The sequence below is a fragment of the Alexandromys fortis genome, unplaced genomic scaffold (assembly GCF_014885135.2).
Source record: "Alexandromys fortis isolate MF-2015 unplaced genomic scaffold, M_Fortis_MF-2015_v1.1 scaffold_45, whole genome shotgun sequence".
NCBI lineage: Eukaryota > Metazoa > Chordata > Mammalia > Rodentia > Cricetidae > Alexandromys > Alexandromys fortis.
Window position 1 is genome coordinate 5597193 of NW_026067926.1, and position 17146 is coordinate 5614338.

A 17146-nucleotide genomic window follows, 5' to 3' on the forward strand; every position below is an offset into this window, starting at 1 on the left:
CATCTTTTGTGCTTTGGCAAAGTTTTGTGGGGTTTTTTTGGCCCTTTTTTTTTTTTTTTAAGGGAAATTGAATTAGCTGACAAATGCAGCATGTTGAAAGTTTGCATCCATTGCTAGAATAGATTTCATAGAAATGTTTTTGCATATTCTTTGATCCATTAATTTCCCTTCTTGGGATTTATTCTCACAAAATAATTAATGATGTTCTGATTTTTAACTTTATTTTCTATTTATTACCCTAGTTTGCCTATAATAGTGAATTATGGAGAGCAAGTTAGCATCTGAGAGTAAGAAATTAAAACAACAAATCGTGGAGCCTGTTCATTGAGATGCTAAGCTGTTTACAGTACTTCAGCCCCACGAGTCTCAGTCTCTTTGCTCCCTCTGGAGTACAAGAATTTTGACAGACTGAATAGTAGGATACAAATAAGCCTCACAAGTTAAGTGTGGTCTGGAGCACTTGAGGCGATAGCAATATTTAAAATGTATGTTGAGGGGTTAAGGTGGTAGCTTAGTCACTAAAAGTACTTGATTTGCAAGCTTTGGGAGCTGAGTTTGGTAACCCCAGAACCCATGTAAAATTCATTGACCTTTACAAACACACACACACGTGGGGTGTGTGTGTGTGTGTGTGTGTGTGTGTGTGTGTGTGTGTGCGCGCGCAGGTTTGTCTGCATTTTCTGGACTTTCTAGAATATGTAGCTAGTACTTTTGATTTGGCAGTAGTCATAGATGTTTCTGACCAGGTTACTCATGTAGTCGAAAGGAAGAATTCTTCACTGTGCAGCTCTTATCTGTCCCTCCTTCCTCTCTGCTGTACATTAGCAGTCAGCCTCCATCATGGGCTTCTAGGAGGAAGCTGGTATGTGTGGTCTTATAATGGATTTAGATTTTCTTTATAAAGAATGAGCAGACACTGGGAAATTGATCAGTTACCATGTGATGAACTTGGGGCTTTCTTAGAAACCACATGACTCTAGAAACCACAGAGGTATATTTGTGATCATTCAAGTATTCCTATAAGGCATTTGCAGACAGTCATTTATCATTTTTTTGTATCAGATTCTTTCCTCATCTTTTGACTCATTTCACAATTTCCTTTCTTTCATTTCCAGTTATCTTCTCAGCTGAACTCCTTAGAAGGTGACCAGATATTTGAGGACTAATTAGCTATGATTTGCTAACCTCCTGGGTGTCAAATATCTGTATGCTACCTGGAAGCAGTGAATTAATGTCTAATCAGCAGTTCACCTTCAGTGAGGTCTACTGAAGTGCCATCCCAAGGAAGGAAGGAAACTGCATACACAGAGCCAGAGTATAGCTCATTATGTACCAGGGAGTACAAATCCAAGACAGCCTTCTGCCTTTAAACAAGGAATGTCATTGGAGAAGCTGAGGTGGGGAGGCTGGTGACAAAGGAGTGACTGTTACAGTTGTCCCCAATGGGGTCATGTTTTTGATTATTTGGTGCCCAGCAGGTGGCACTGACTAGGGAAGTTGTGGAGCCTTTGGGACTGTGGCCTCTCCAGCAGAAGGCAGTCCCTCAGGGCAAGACTTGAAGGTGATCCGTGTTGTGGATTCCAGTGTGACCTCTCTACTCCCTCATCTGCCAACATGTGAGGAACTGCTGCCTTCCACTCCCGCTGACATGGTGGACCTTATCTTCTGGACCAGCCAAAATAAGCTTTTCATCCAATTAAGTTTCTTCTTTAGGTATGAAGTAACAGCTAGAAAAGTAACTGAGTGGCCAACCTAGAAAGCCACTGCCTCCCTAACAATGGCCCCTTTGCTTTAGAATAGTTGTGATGGGGGAAAGAAACAAAAAGCCTAGTTGTGAGCCAGTGACATGAGAAAAGGTCCAGTTTTTGTTATTTTGGGTAAACATGCGGTTCAGTTCTAAAGCCTAAAGATCAAAATGCTTATTTCATTTTGGAAAGTTTATTTGGTGTATCTGTGTTGACTTGCTTGTATTTGGCAAGTAGCCCTCAGCAACACCGGTTTAAGTAAGCCTCAGGCCTTAAATAGATATATAGTCTCAGTAGTATCTAGTTATGGACTGCTTAAGGCATGGGTTCTGAGTGAGTTTGTCATTGTGTGGATGCCATTGAGTGTCCTTACACACAGGTCATTCACTTCATGTAGTGTCTTGATGGAGTGAGGGGAGATGGTACATGTGACATGTATGAGCTTGCTGCCAGTCACTCAGCATGCTTTTTCAGAGTAATCTTTTAACACCAAGAAGGTAGCATTGTGAATATGTAGCTCAGTAACGTAATCTTTTTTATTAAATGTTATATACTAAACATAATTGTATGTGCTGTACTTTTCAGTTGGCAGTATAGGGTACTTCTCTGTGCCAACATCATGAATAAGTGAACACTGTTTCTCCACAGCATTAAGGTGACTGTGGTTGCCTAACAACTGCTCTGTGATCTAATGGGTCCACCATTGTGATCATTGCTCATTACTGATGAAAATGTCATTGTACAGCATGTGGTTGTATTTCATGTGTAACACCTAAGGACCAGTGACAGACTAATGAACATAAATGACTTTGTGCCAAGCTGGATGGTGTTAGTCATGTGACCCAGGGTTATTTCCTAGAAATATAACTAGTGGTATATTTCCTTTTAAAAATATTTTCTCTTTCCTTTCTTCATGCCTCCGTCCTTTTGCACTTTTGAGATTGGCTGATGTAGCAAGTCCTACCCAACCCTAACTAGTGCTGTATTTTTAGTGTGCTAATGTGGGGTATTTTAGGACAAAGATACCTTTAAAAACAAGACATAGAAACAAACAGGTTTTGTTTGTTTTGGTGGAGGAAACTGCTTTCCCCACTAAGTAGCTCTGGTAAGACCTACTCTCTGAAGGTGATCTTCCTTTAAGCCCCAAGTTCCAAGTGTAAGGAGCAGTCCCCTACCTTTCCTCATTCTCTGCAAGTTTCTAGAAGTTAGTTACAATTGGACAGTGCCCACTTTTCAATCTTTTTTGAAAAGGTTATTCAGAGCCTGTAGCTTCCAAGTGGGACTAGGAGTCTTGTCTCTTGTAGTCTTGTCTGGAGGGTGACTTCTGCCAGCGTGGCTGCCTCAGCCTCTGGCCACTATAGAAGAACTGAAGATGTCATGTTCTGTTCTTCAGTGTCTGGCGTATTCAGGGAGAAGACTATGGACTCGGCTAGCTCTACAAACTATTGAGATAGCAGTTGGAAACATGAATTTCGTATTGCTATTGGTGAGAATGCCAGTGTGTGCTGGTAACTTCTAGCTGCAGGATATCTGCCTCAAGATGGGAACACAACATTGGGTTGTTCCCTTCCTCAAGGCAGTCTTAGGGAAGATCAGACACACCTTGCTGACACTGTTTTTTGGTATAGCATCTACCTCCTGGTTTTTAGCTTCTTATTTCACAGGCTCCCTATCAGCAGCCAACACTTCCTCTAAGCAGGCTTTTCTGACTAAATCAACTACATCAAAGAGACAGTTTGCTCTGGGCTGCTTCTCGTGGCAACTGCTTACCGCAAGTTGGGGTCTTATTGCTACCCTGAAGATTTCAAACTAAAGTAATGAAGGAAAGAGAAGGCTGCAAACTCCCATGATGTCTATCACTCCATTGTTCAGATTGGAGTCACCCATTGTTCTTCTTTTTTGGGCTTGGCTCTGATAGCATGAGCAAGAAGAAGCAAGGGAGTCATTCATTAAGGAGAAAAAGTTCTTGCCTTCAGAAGGTTCCAGATTTTCAACTTAAGTCTCTTTTAAATGGCAAATAGACAAAGGTAGCCCCAGAATATCATACTTTGAAAAGACAAATCTAGACTTTCTATTTTAATGTCGGAGTCACAGAAACTCAGAGAGGCCAAGTCATTTGTTGAAGGGATACATTGTTTATGGGAGTCCCAAATGAGACACCAAGGTGTCCTTAGTTTCCTCACAGATCTCTGTGAGTTCGAGGCCAGCCTGGTCTACAAGAGCTAGTTCCAGGACAGGCTCCAAAACCACAGAGAAACCCTGTCTCGAAAAACAAAACAAAAAAAAAATGTAGTAAGTTAAATGTAACAGTTCACATCATTCTCAATAAATACATGCAATGCTTTGTGTAAGTGTGGGTGGTGTATTCGTGCACCTGTGAAGGTCAGAGTTCAATGTCAGGTGTAATTCTCAACATATTTTCTGAGATAAGGTTTATCATTGAACCTGGAACCTATTGATTGGCTTAGGCTGACCGGCCCAGAAGCCCCTGGAAATTTCCCCGTCTTCTTTCCCCAGCACTGTGGTTAGACATGGACTACCATGCCCAGTTTTTACATGGATGCTGGGGGTCCAAACTGAAGTCCTCATGTTTTTGTGGGTGGCACTTTACTGATGGGCCAATCTACCCAGCTCCCTGTAATGACTTTTAAAATATAGTTACTACTCTATGTTCATTACACAGGCCAACCCTATTGGTCTTCTCTCTTTATTTCTTACCTACTGCCATTTGAGGACCCAGATAACATCTATGTCTCTGTGAAATCTTCTCAGTGAAGTCTGGCAGATTGATTTTATTTTGTAGTCCTATTGTGTAGCAATTAAGAAGCCTTAGTTTCCTAATATAAAAGCTATAGCAATTTACTTGTTAGTCATCTTATAAAAGTACAACTGTAGCCCCAGAACCTAAACTGTTATCTTTCTGAGTCCCTCTCAAATTTTCTTTGCAGTTCTCTTATCTCCCATTTTTTTCCTGTCTCCATTCGTACCAGGGCTCAGTGTTGGTTGGTCCTACTATGGGTTGGCTCAACAACCAAGAGTAAGTCACTTGAAGACAGGCTTGCCTGGTTGTTCCTCATGGAACTACCAATGAGCTAGGCGCAGCTGGAGCTGGAGCACCTCCAGGGACTCCAGGCCTCTAAGGATTGCCCTTGGGGCCTAGCAACGTCTGCTTCAGGCCTGAGGCTGGGCTGAGCTGGGCAGGCAGCCAAGCCTGTGCTCAGGAACAGCAGCCAGGGTTGGCACAGAGGAAGGAGGATTCTGGAGGCTGGTGTGCAGAGAGGGAGGGAGGGTGTAAGAAACAGCTGGAGTAAGGTTGAAGGAGAAAGGCTGGGGACTGATTTTGATCTAGTGTAAGCTGAACCAAGTTCCTGTCTGGTAAATAAATACCCAAAGGAGTATAAAGGCTTATTAGAGTAGGTTTCTCAGTTAGTGTATGTGTGAATAGTTCCATCTCCCCCACTTTTTCTTTTCCAGCCCTTCTCCCACCTTTCTTTGTCCTTGGTACTATTTGATCCATTTGTGCCACATGGCTAAAACAGGAGAGCAGTCACTTGACTTGCAGTGGTAGAGCTGGGCTAGCTACTGAAGAACATGTCCTGTGTGTAAAAGAAGCTTAAGTCCGTCAGTGACTTTGTGATAGCAATAATAATGATTACACAGAGAGGCAGACACTTCATTGAATGCTTCTATATACCAAATACATGGATTATCTCATTTCCTCTGCTCAACAGCCCTTGGAGGTGCAGCGGAACGAGCTGGTGACAGATTTGGTCAATAGATACCATCTCTGGATTACTGTGCTTTCTCCCTTCCTGGAGAGGTTCCTTGACCTCAGTGTGCTGCCATTTAATTTCCTGAAACTCAGTAACTATTGCACAAAGCTACGTTTCTATATGGCTGTGATTACAACATGCTAGCAGATAGGTACTGATATTCATTACTAATAATTGTGTTGTTTTTGGAAACTAGGCACTAGAGTGTCTAGATTATACAGAAGCTGTCCGCAGGTGGCAGTGGGAGAGCCACCTGGGAAGACACCTCCATTAACAGAGTGTAATTGCTTAGAATCTAGAGATCCTGTCTTTGCAGAGCTACAGAAGCAAATGAAAGAGGAAAGGGAAAGCCTGCCTCGGGTTAGGAACTGGGTATGGCTAACAATTTAAAAGATTCACCAAGACACAACTTGTTTTTTACTGAGGATGAATCCCAAGGAAATCTCATCCTGTGGAGAGCCTGATTCTCCGTGTGCTGTGTCTTTGGAGCTTTCTGAATCCAGTCAGTGGTAGACTGGGTCTCACTGTGTAGATCAGGCTGACCTTGAACTCACAGACATCCACTTGTTTCTGCTGGGATTCCCAAGTGCTGGAATTAAGCACTATGTCTGGCCTTTTATTATTACTATTGGTAATAACATTGTAAAATTATTATTATTATGTGGAGGGTGGGGCGTGTGCACTCGTGTACCATGGCATGTGTGTGGTGGTCTGGGACAATTTTCAGAGGTCTGTCTTTCCCTTCTACCGTATAGGTCCTGGGGATTGACTTCAGGTTATCCCTAACCTGGTGGCAGGCACCTTTATCACTGAGCCATATCAGCAGCACTTGTGAGCTAATGACTTTGGGGATAGGGCTGACTGGGTGTACCAGGTACTATTATCTACCTTTCCTGACTGATCATGTGCAATATGTAAGTAGGTTTAAGAAATTCAGTTGGTCACAGAGCTAGGCTTCAGTTTCATGGCTGGAGCTTCCACCACACTGATATGGAGCAGGTCTAGGGCAAGAGGACTAGTTCTAGCACACCTCCTCCTTTCCTGGCATGGGGAGCGTCCTGGACGTCTTTGAGCTTGCGTGCAGTGTGGTGTTCTCTCTGGAGGCTGGTGGTTAAGGTCTGCAGCTCTGAGGCTGCTCTATTGTTGCTCCCGAGCATTACTCACTGTGCTGTCCCATGATCCTTTGGTCGTGGTTTCTTGAACTAAACATTCCAGTTTCTGTTTGTTCTGTGATGTTGGATAAATTTCCTATATGTTTGCAGAGCCTCAGTTTCCCTGTCTTTAAATGGCATTGTGGTGAGGAGGTCACATGAACTAATAATTTTTTAAAAGCTTACTTAGTATAGAGCTCGGTTCTGTATCAAATGCTCAATAATTGATGGCGGCTGTTAGCCAACAGCCAGTGAAACCTTCAGCTTTGAAAGACTGAAGAAGGTTCTGACAGCCTCCTGAACACAGGACTGGTTGCTGTGACTGGGCCTGGAGAAGCCCAGAGAACTCGAAAAGCAACCCAGGAGCAGTATCCACCAGCAGACAAGAAAATACTAGCTCTGACTCGAGACCACTACTCCATCCCACTAGAATGGGAACCTTTCAAAGAAAGGCACTATGACAGAAGAAAGCCGGCCTTCTGTCACTGGGTGATTGATCATCTGCTGACATTAATTTCCCCCTTTTTTTCATCTGCTGAACATATTAATAGCCTTCAGGCTTCAACTGGTTCCGCTGTATCAGGTCATCAAAAGATGCTTTTACATGAAGACCCAGCAGAGTAAATGGGATTTAGGCCTCTACGGTAGCCCCATCTGTTCTGCCCTTACCTTTAAGCAAAGCTTGGTGCCAGGCTTTGGAAGGAACTGCTGTACTGAGGCGTCTGTCCAGTGGGGGCAGGGTGAGTGGCCTGGGTAGGTGGGTCAGATGGAGGGCAGGAAATCCTCTTATCGCACTGGGTGCTGGGCCTCCTGCAGCAGGAGCTGAGCAGCAAACACTGGTGAGTCAGCCAGTCTGTGAGCATGTGGGGTTTGTGTAAGTTTGGGCCTTTTGTTTCTTTCAGCAATCTAGACTTTAGAAACACAAATCTGGAAACCAGACCCTCCACATGCTGCAGTCCTTGTTTGGAGAGAATTCTGCTGGAACAGTTGCTTCTCTTGTATGATGGTCTTCCAAGAATTAACCCCTTGCCTTTTGAAATTTGAATAGGTTTCACTTATGGCTTACTACATGGCCCAAAGTATGAACAGCCTGTAAGAAACCATGCTGGGGTCTGTCACTTTTCATAGCCAAAATACTTTTAAGTGTGTGTGTGTGTGTGTGTGTGTGTGTGTGTGTTTGAAAGCTAGTTGAAACTGTAGTTCTTTTGAGGGCATGTGTAGACATGTCTTTGTCTCTGAGGGTGGAGAACAGGACACACCCTGATAGGAGTCTGCCTTAGCTACAGGAATGGTTGTGGGTCTTTTTAGATGACTATACTCACTGCTTCCTTTTAGGGCGAATTCCTCTTGAAGGGAACTCCCAGTTTATCTGGACACTGTAGGTAGAAGCTGTTTAATTTTTTCAGCTTTTTTGTTTGTTTGTTTGTTTGGTTGGTTGGTTGGTTGGTTGGTTGGTTGGTTGGTTTTTGAGACAGGGTTTCTCTGTGGCTTTGGAGCCTGTCCTGGAACTAGCTTTTCTAGACCAGGCTGGTCTCGAACTCACAGAGATCCGCCTGCCTCTGCCTCCCGAGTGCTGGGATTAAAGGCGTGCGCCACCACCGCCGGGCTTTTCAGCTTTTCTTAACAACTGCCCTTTGCCCTATTACCAGACTCACAAGAACTCTGAATTTGCACCTTGAAGGGCCATGGAGGCTCCTTAGAAGTGGGAGGCCCGTGCCGGACCGACATTGATTTTTTTTTTGTCTGATGTCTGCTTTCCTTGTTACACTGCTGGCTCCGCATCCACACACTAACAGTGCGGTGTCAGTGGCTGCCATTGTTCTAGTAGTTGGCAGAATTTCGCAAGTACTAAATTGCAAATGGATTGTCTATTATAGCAAACTAGTTGGCAGTTAAGAACAAGCCCTGAGTAGACTGTATTAGAGAAGTTGCTTCTGCTTTTGTCACAAATTTCTAGCAGTTCATATAAAAATTAAGTTATAACAAATAATACGAACTGAAGAATTTGCTCAATGTAGCCTTTCAATCTGGCAGTTGAATCTCTTTGAGACTGTACTGGGTGTGGAGACACACACCTAGGTTGGGAAAGTACCTGGACTACAGGCTCCATATAGGTGGGTGGAGCAGGGCGGAGCTAGGAGGTACACCTGTGTGACTCCAAAGGATCAGACACATTTCAGTTGACTGTTGGTTGGCTAGGCCCCTACTTGTAGTTTTGACATCGTAACTCTTTACCTCACCATTAGACCATTATGAGATTACAGGTGGCTTGGATATGGCCTCTTCTCCCTAGTCCACCAGAATCCAGCCGGACAAACCAAACAATGTATTTTATTGGACCTATTGAGGAGTGTGAGTGACCTTACTTCTTAGGACTTCGTAGGAGTTTCCTCATGAAGTCTTGCTTTCAGTTAATTTTCCATTCCTTATTCCTGCTAGCATCTTAGGAAGAAGAGATGGCTACTGTGAGGTGAGGTTCCTTTAACTCTCCTCGACTCCAACTAAGGAGTGTCACCAGTTCCATCCATTACTGTTATCATAGACTTAGGCACTCTGTATTGTTCTGCTCAATTAGTTGCCATGGCTACCAGGCCAAGATAATTTATACTCCAAGGTGTTGCTTGTGTTATGCTGGGAAGAAAAGACTTATTGAAAGAATCTTTATTAAAATCTGAACACATAGGTTATTTGGTGTAGAGCCAGGTGATAAACTTCTGGCTTAACTCAGGTCCAGATAACTTTCTTATGTGAAGGCCGAAGTTGACAAGGCATATATCCCCAGAACACTATCAGAAACGTAGTCTCTGATATTCTGCAAATGAATCAGCCTCTTGTAACCTGTGCTACTTTAAGGATTCTAGGAATTTCCCATGCTGGTTCTCCATGTATCCCTTAGCCACCATTTCCAAGGATAAGCCATGGAGATGAATTACAGGAGTGGTGGGGGGTGGGGTATGGTCTTTCCCTTGTTAGCTAAGTTTCCCTCGTTTCCATTGTTAGCTAAGTGAAATAGAGTGGTCACTGGTGGACAGTTCTGGAGTGTAGTGTATCTACCCCACTCCTCTGCTTATAGGTGACTGTTATGTAATTTCCTTCCAGGTTGGCTGGCTCCTCTAACTGATGGCATGTTGAAGTACATGGGCCAGCAGCAACGAGGGCATCTGATCCGGAGGGGGCCACTCTAGAGGCCAGGCCATCACCACCATGGGCCAGTGTGTCACCAAGTGCAAGAATCCTTCATCAACCTTGGGCAGCAAGAATGGAGACCGTGACCCTAGCAGCAAGTCACACAGCAGGCGGGGAGCTAGCCACCGTGAGGAACAGGTGCCACCTTGTGGCAAACCAGCTGGGGATATCCTTGTCAATGGGACCAAGAAAGCAGAGGCTGCCACTGAGACCTGCCAGCTGCCAACATCTTCTGGAGATGCTGGGAGGGAGTCCAAGACCAATGCTGAGGAGTCTTCCTTGCAGAGGTTGGAAGAACTGTTCAGGCGCTACAAGGACGAGCGGGAGGATGCAATCTTGGAGGAAGGCATGGAGCGCTTTTGCAATGACCTATGTGTTGATCCTACGGAATTTCGAGTGCTGCTCTTGGCCTGGAAGTTCCAGGCGGCTACCATGTGCAAATTCACCAGGTTAGTTACAGATGCTTCCATGTCAGCAGGTGAACAGAGGAGGAAAGAAAGTGACATTGGGTAGTAGTACCAGCTAGGGCAGAACTGGGCTGACTTTACAGGTTTGGGGCAAGTGTTCTCCCCTCCTTTCTGGCCATTTTCTCTAAAGCTTAAGTGTTCTGAGTTGTAGTTCTGAACCAGAGAATTCCCTAGATTCTCCTAAGGTATTATTATTATTTTATCACATGTCTGGTACTGTAGTATAATTACTGAACAGATTTCTCAATAGGGATTTATGTCTCCATAAAGCCTTGAATTCTTTTTTTCTCTGTGTAATAGTCCTGGCTGTCCTGGAACTAGCTTTAGTAGACCAAGCTGGCCTTGGATTCATAGAGACCCACCTGCCTCTGCTTCCCTAGTGCTGGGGTTACAGATGTGCACTACCACTGCCCAGCTAAGCCTTGGATTCTTTACTCTGGTACCTCAGCCTCCAAGGACATGGGTTTATAAATATGTACCATGTGCTGTCCTGTTTTTTTTTCCTTATAGAATAAAGCACTGCCTGATTGATAGGTCACGGTTGTATTTATCATAGCACAAAGAGGCAGCCTAACTCTGGCTGCTAACACTCCGCCTGAAGTTAATAAGGACTAAGCAGTGTGAAGCCTGTTGCTAAGTTGCTGCTCAGCTGCACTGATAGCTGCTCAGAACTTGTCTCTTGCTCCTTTACATGTCAGTTCATTCATTCGATATTTATCTGTAGTCTGCCGGCCATTAAGTGTCCACAGAGTAAGTGTCTCTGGAATATACCTCTGCAGCTAGGCCTGTGTGCAGCAAGGACAGCTTGCCCCAGTTGTCAAGAGGGAGTTGTACAAATTGTCATAGTTATGTGTCCATATTGGGATTGTTTGTATATAAGGATATGGCAGGATCATAGCAGGCCATGACTTGAAGAGTGCAGGGTTATGAATAATAACTGACTTTATTTTTTATTGTTGTTAAAGATGGAGTCTCATTATATAGCCCTAGTGGTCTGGAACTGGATATGTAGACCAAGGTGGCCTCAGACTTCAGGATCTGCCTGCCTTTTGAGTGCTGGGCTTAAAGGCGTGAGCCACCATACCTGCCCTGGTAGAACGGACTCAAAACTCATCCATATGGCCAGTAGATCTGCTCAGTAGATCAGATAGATGCCTCACACTTGAGCAACCTGTACAGTCCCTGAGATGATAAGTGTGAAACCATGTTATAAACTGCAAAGTGCTGTATATATGTTAAAAATGCACACACCTGGGTGTGGTGGTACATGTCTATAAAACCAGCCCTCAGGAGGCTGAGGTACAAGGGTAAAGAATTCAAGGCTAGTTTGGGCTACCCTATCTCATAAAACAACAGAAACAAACAAAAATATAGTTAAAAGCTTTTAAAAACTACATTGTTTCGGTTTTGTATGTGTGTGCATGCACATAGACCATGCTGTGGGTGTGAGGGGCCAAAGGACAGCTTGAGGAAGTTGGTTCTCTGTCTTGTGGGCTCTTGGGATCAAACTCAGGTCTTAGTAGCAAGTATGTTTACTTGCTTGAGCCATCTTGCCAGGCCTTCAAAGCCTCGTTTATGTGTTTATGTTTATGGGTGTATTGCCTACATTGTATGTCTCTGCACTGTGTGTGCATTCTTGGTACCCTCAGAGGCCAGGAAATGTGTGAGATCCCCAAAACTGGAGTTACAGGTAGTTGTGAGCTGCCATGTGGGTTAGAGGAATTGAACTAGGCTTCTTTGGAAGAGCAGTCAGTGCAATCCACTGTGCCATCTCTTGAGCTCTGTTTTTTTTTTTTTCTTTCTGTTTGTCTATCTATATCTCTTTATTTTCGAGGCAAGTTCTGACTCTTGAGCCTTAGCTGTAGAATACTGTGTAGACCAGGCTGGCCTAGAACTCAGAGATCCTCCTGTATCTGCCTCCTGAGGGCAGGAGGTTACTGTGCTGTTGTTACTGTGCTGTCTTCCTCACCATATATGGCATCATTTGTACTTATTAATCATACCTTTTCCTACCTGTCGCAGGAAGGAGTTTTTTGATGGCTGTAAAGCAATAAGTGCAGACAGCATTGATGGGATCTGTGCACGGTTCCCTAGCCTCTTAACAGAAGCCAAGCAAGAAGACAAATTCAAGGATCTCTACCGGTTTACATTTCAGTTTGGCCTGGACTCTGAAGAAGGGCAGCGGTCACTGCATCGTGAAATAGCCATTGCCCTGTGGAAACTAGTATTTACCCAGAACAATCCTCCTGTATTGGACCAATGGCTAAATTTCCTAACAGAGAACCCCTCGGGAATCAAGGGCATCTCCCGGGACACTTGGAACATGTTTCTCAACTTCACTCAGGTGATTGGCCCTGACCTCAGCAACTACAGTGAAGACGAGGCCTGGCCGAGTCTCTTTGACACCTTTGTGGAGTGGGAAATGGATCGGAGGAGAAGAGAAGCAGAGGGGAGAGGTGCACTCAGCTCAGGGCCCGAGGGCTTGTGTCCAGAGGAGCCGCACTGAGGATCTGCAGCCAAGTGAGGAATTGGACCTTTCTGGAAATTACTGAAGATCCGGATATTTTCTACTTTACACCTTTCTCTGCCTTGTATTTGAAAGGGCTCTAAAATGCTGTATCATGTTTTAGGCACTTTCTTCATTTTTTTGGTTATTTTGGTTATTTCTTTTTTGGGTGAGAAATCCCCCAAAATATTTGAACCTGGCTACATGTTGTGTACCTTTTTTGAAGCCTTCAGATAGAATAAGCCTGCCATTTCTTGCACAAATGTTTTGGATTTGTTTTGGTTTTGTGGGGGAGGGTCTAGGTCTGGGTGGGGAGGGACTGTTAGGTTGAGTTAACATTACAATGACACAGTGCCAGATCTCAGTTTTGCATATTACTTTTCAGGGCAGGTCTGTACTGTGTGTAGTGCTGTTTACATGGTTGAATTTAGGTTGTAATAATTATTTTAAAAAATTTACACAGATATGAATAGCAGTGTTAACTGTTAGCCACATTGCATTAATTTCCAGACAGTTTGGAGCTCTTGGAGAGCCAGGGTCAAGGCCAGTCAAGAGCATTTGCAGCCTGATGCCCCACCATCCCTTTAAGCCCTTCCCTCCCTCACTTGCCCATTCTCTGACCTATTGCATTTCATGTTTAACTTATCCATCACCATGCTGGACCTGCCAGTCAAGTGAGCAGTTTTGTTTTGTTAGAACACATTGTACTGAAACCACTTAAGCGTTGAATGCAGAGAAAGCAGTGCTACCTCAGTTTTGCTGGAAGTAGACTTCTTTGATAGTTTTCTTTGATGTTTTGTATTTTCATGTCATGAGTGGAAATGCTTTTTTTTTTTTTTTTCATTTGCCTTGGAGCCAAAGTTTCCGTTCTGGGTGGTAAGAAAAGCATGCCTGCCTGCCGGCCAGCTGACCAAGAAAACTATAGCATGGAACTCTGCTTCAAACTGTTTTTTTTTTTTTCTTTAGTTTTTATTGAGTATCATCAGCTTACTTGTCTGGCAAGTGCAGAAGCCTGAGGCTGGCCTGAACTCTGCCAAACAAATTATCCAAGTGTATTGAATCATTAAGTGTATGTCCTCTCCCTCTCTGCTGCGCCCACGTTGTCACTTAACCCCCAGGAGTTATTTATTATATCGTTTTCTTCATGTCAAGCTCATTTGGGGTAATGTGATGACTGTTTAGGTTTACATGACCCTCCTCTCCTTCCCTTACCCCCATATATATGTATATATACATATATAAGATATGTATATATTTTACCTTTATAAAATATATATATATACACATATATGTATCTATATTCCTTTATTTGTCTGCTAAAACTGGCCATAAAAGAGGGAGCTGCCTTTGATCTGTAGTTAAGAAGATGCCAGGGAGCATCATAAATGGAGGCTATTGTATATGAATTTGGACATTTTCACTGAACTTGAATGAATTTGCTCACAGGAAGGAGGAACCAGTTCTCTAGACTCCACATGTTCACTCTGCCAGGCCCAGCTTTGGTCAAGCTGCCACCAGGGCTTGAGGAGCTGACTCTGTCCTACCTAGTTTACTAGAGGACCCTCTTGATAATTTCCCATTAAAAAATATCCTCAAAAAAATTGTACTGGAAGGTGGGTGGTAGGAGCTTGTATAGTTCAGCTTCCAATACTTAGGAACAGATTAAAAAGGGAATCTTTTAATAAAAGTTACAAAAATATTTATACTCTTGATACAATGAAAAGTGTCTGTTAAATATTTGGAATTTTCTCCCTTGATTAGTCTACCCCAAATCCTGGGTATATGTTTCTCGCCATGGGCAAGAGTTGCATGCTTTGAGTTCTTTATGAGTCTTACAGCTCTGGGCTCCTGTCTTTATAAAGATGATTATTTAAGGTGATGACAGTCCTATTTCTTAAAACTACTATTGACACAGGGAGCGTTTTTGTAGGCCTGACAACTGTCCTTTCTTGAGGCACAGATGAGAAACCTGAAAATCAGCCCCAGACGTAAGATAGTCCTGGCAGGCCGCAGAGGCTGATGGCCAGATGTGCGCCTTTCTTCTAACCATAGTACGACAAAGTCCTTGAGCAAGTCAGTATCCAGGGCACAGCTACACGGCAGCCTTTGGAGATCTCACCCAGCCAGTCGTTCTAATGCTGGAGTAGGTGGAAGTCCAAGGAGGGAAGGAGTGGTGGAGTGTTGTAGGTAAGACTTTCTGTCCCTGGTAAGAAAGGGTGTATGGGCAGGGAAGTGCCAAGAGAGGGAGGCTGTCAGGGCCCCGTGGACTCAAGGAACTAGATTTCTTTCCCTCTGGATAGATTCTGACTGATGGTCAATTTCTCCAGCCTGTCATTTAGAAATTATTTGTGACTGTATTTATAATGCTGTTGTTGAGAAACCAGAGAAAGGAACAGTTAGAGGGACCTGGGGTTCTCTGTGCAGTGGGTCTTTTGTTTTGCCAAGAGATTCACAGCAAGGTATAAGGTTTGTAGTTAACAGTTCTGAGAAACAAAACCCTCTGTTTCACTCACCCTCAGATAGGCTTGTTCCAGCAGTGGCTGGAGGCCAGATGTTTGCCCCTCAGGTAAGCCAGCTTTGTGACACTGGGGTGATGTGGGGAGGTGTGATGTGTGGGTGCCATTTTGGAATTCTGCAACATCTAAGCATTACTACACAGACAGATTCTGTTGGAAAACTGCTTACTTTTGGCAAGCGACTTTTTGAGTTCCCATGGTATTTCTTTAGTTATTTATTAGCAAGCTGGTATGAGGTAAAGGGTTGTTTTATTGAATTCTTTCCCCTAGCCTTGCCAAACTTGAATGTATCATTCTTAATGACACTTTGCCGTACTTCTAGGGGTCGCCTCAGCAGCTCTCTTTACTGTGGCGGATGTGCCAATATGTGTATATTGTTGGGTCCAAAAGCCTGTATGTACCCATCTGATAAAAGAAAATCTCTTCAGAGCTGGCTGAAAATTCAAATTTCAGCCAAAGCTTTAGGCTAAGGGAAAGATAAGAGAAAATGTGCAGTATTGTTCATGTTGGATGGACACAAAGTAACGAGTTAAGCTGCACATAGTATTAGCTTGAAACAGTCTCCTAGGGCCTGGTCTTTGGGCCAGATCAGGTTATGGGACCCCATAGATGATGTACTTGGACCATTGGTGGGAAGTTGCTGAGACAAAGGCTAGTCCAAAAACTAAGGAAGCAAAAGGTCTGTATATTGGAATGTATGGTTTGCTATATTTCAAGTGGGGTCTTCAGTGCAGCAGGTAGACCCAGCTATACAGTTACACAAGGGGACAGGAGAAAGCTACTGTTAAAAAAGTCCCCCTCTCCCCCTTCCTTCTTAAGACTTATTTTCCCATGTATGTTAGGATGGCTAGTGATGACTTGAACATCTCGGTAACTGACAAGGGTCTTACTTGAAGGACTCGAGCAGTATTTAGCTTTAATACTTGAACGAACAAAATTCTCAAAATATGTCTGTTAGGGCTTTTTAAAAGGACATGTGACATGGATGATCTTCCCTTCTGGGTCACGTAGAGGGGAAGTTCTTGCCACTCCTCTTCAGAGTACATTCCTATGGTAAGCTGTAATAGCTGTCCATACCAGTTGGCCCAGGACTACATGCTGGGGATGATTATCAGCCTCTCCCCCCACCTTTTAAAAAGAATGATGCTTAAGCATTGGGCGCAGATGCTGAGATGGTGTGATTAGCTGAGTGATCAAGTTCTGATTCTAGTGTTGGAGTGGAGTGTTCTGTTTCTCTTGGAAACCCAGCCTTCTCTCAGATACCTACTTCTATCACGTATCTATCTCAAGCATTGCAAGCATTGCCAGAAGAAGCCATTCAGCAGCTGCTGTTTTTCTCTCAGCACAACCGTATTTGCTATGGAAGAAGTACCTTCCCTCTAATACTGGTCCCCAGTCCTCAGAATCTGATTAACTGCTCTTCCCTGCTGCACTGAGTATGGGTCTAGGTTTCGAAGAGGGAATTTGAAGCAATAGGTAAACAGGGCTTGGTTAAATTTTGATATCACACATATCCTGTCTTAAGCCGCTGAGGTGATGAGTCCACTGCTCATGTGACCCTCCACCTTTGTGGATCCCTCTTGGTTTGTGACCAGCATATGTCTGAGGTTGTACAAACTTGACAAAAGGTAATACTTTTGTATTCTCTGCACTGTTGCACTCTTCAAATAGCCCCTGAATATTAACTTGATATACACATTTTTGTCTTTGATGTCTACAGTATTTTTTTGTTTTTGTTGTTGTTTTTTATTTTGAAGGTTATCTGCTGTTGGATTCAATAAATTTGTTTACCTGACTATTGA

At 43.7% G+C, this 17146-nt stretch overlaps 1 protein-coding gene across 8 annotated transcripts in view; it reads left to right on the forward strand.

The window, feature by feature from the left end:
• Dcun1d3 (defective in cullin neddylation 1 domain containing 3) overlaps positions 1-17146 on the forward strand; it is a 42241-nt gene extending 25095 nt beyond the window's left edge. For 7 of the 8 annotated variants that reach the window (XM_050143303.1, XM_050143304.1, XM_050143302.1 and 4 more), the window contains 2 exons: positions 9769-10304; positions 12345-17146. In XM_050143303.1, coding sequence (XP_049999260.1) covers positions 9874-10304; positions 12345-12828 — 915 coding nt within the window. In that variant the 5' untranslated portion in view covers positions 9769-9873 and the 3' untranslated portion in view covers positions 12829-17146. Of the gene's footprint in view, positions 1-958; positions 1714-9768; positions 10305-12344 lie in introns of those variants that run through there. The other variant, XM_050143307.1, reaches the window with a different exon arrangement.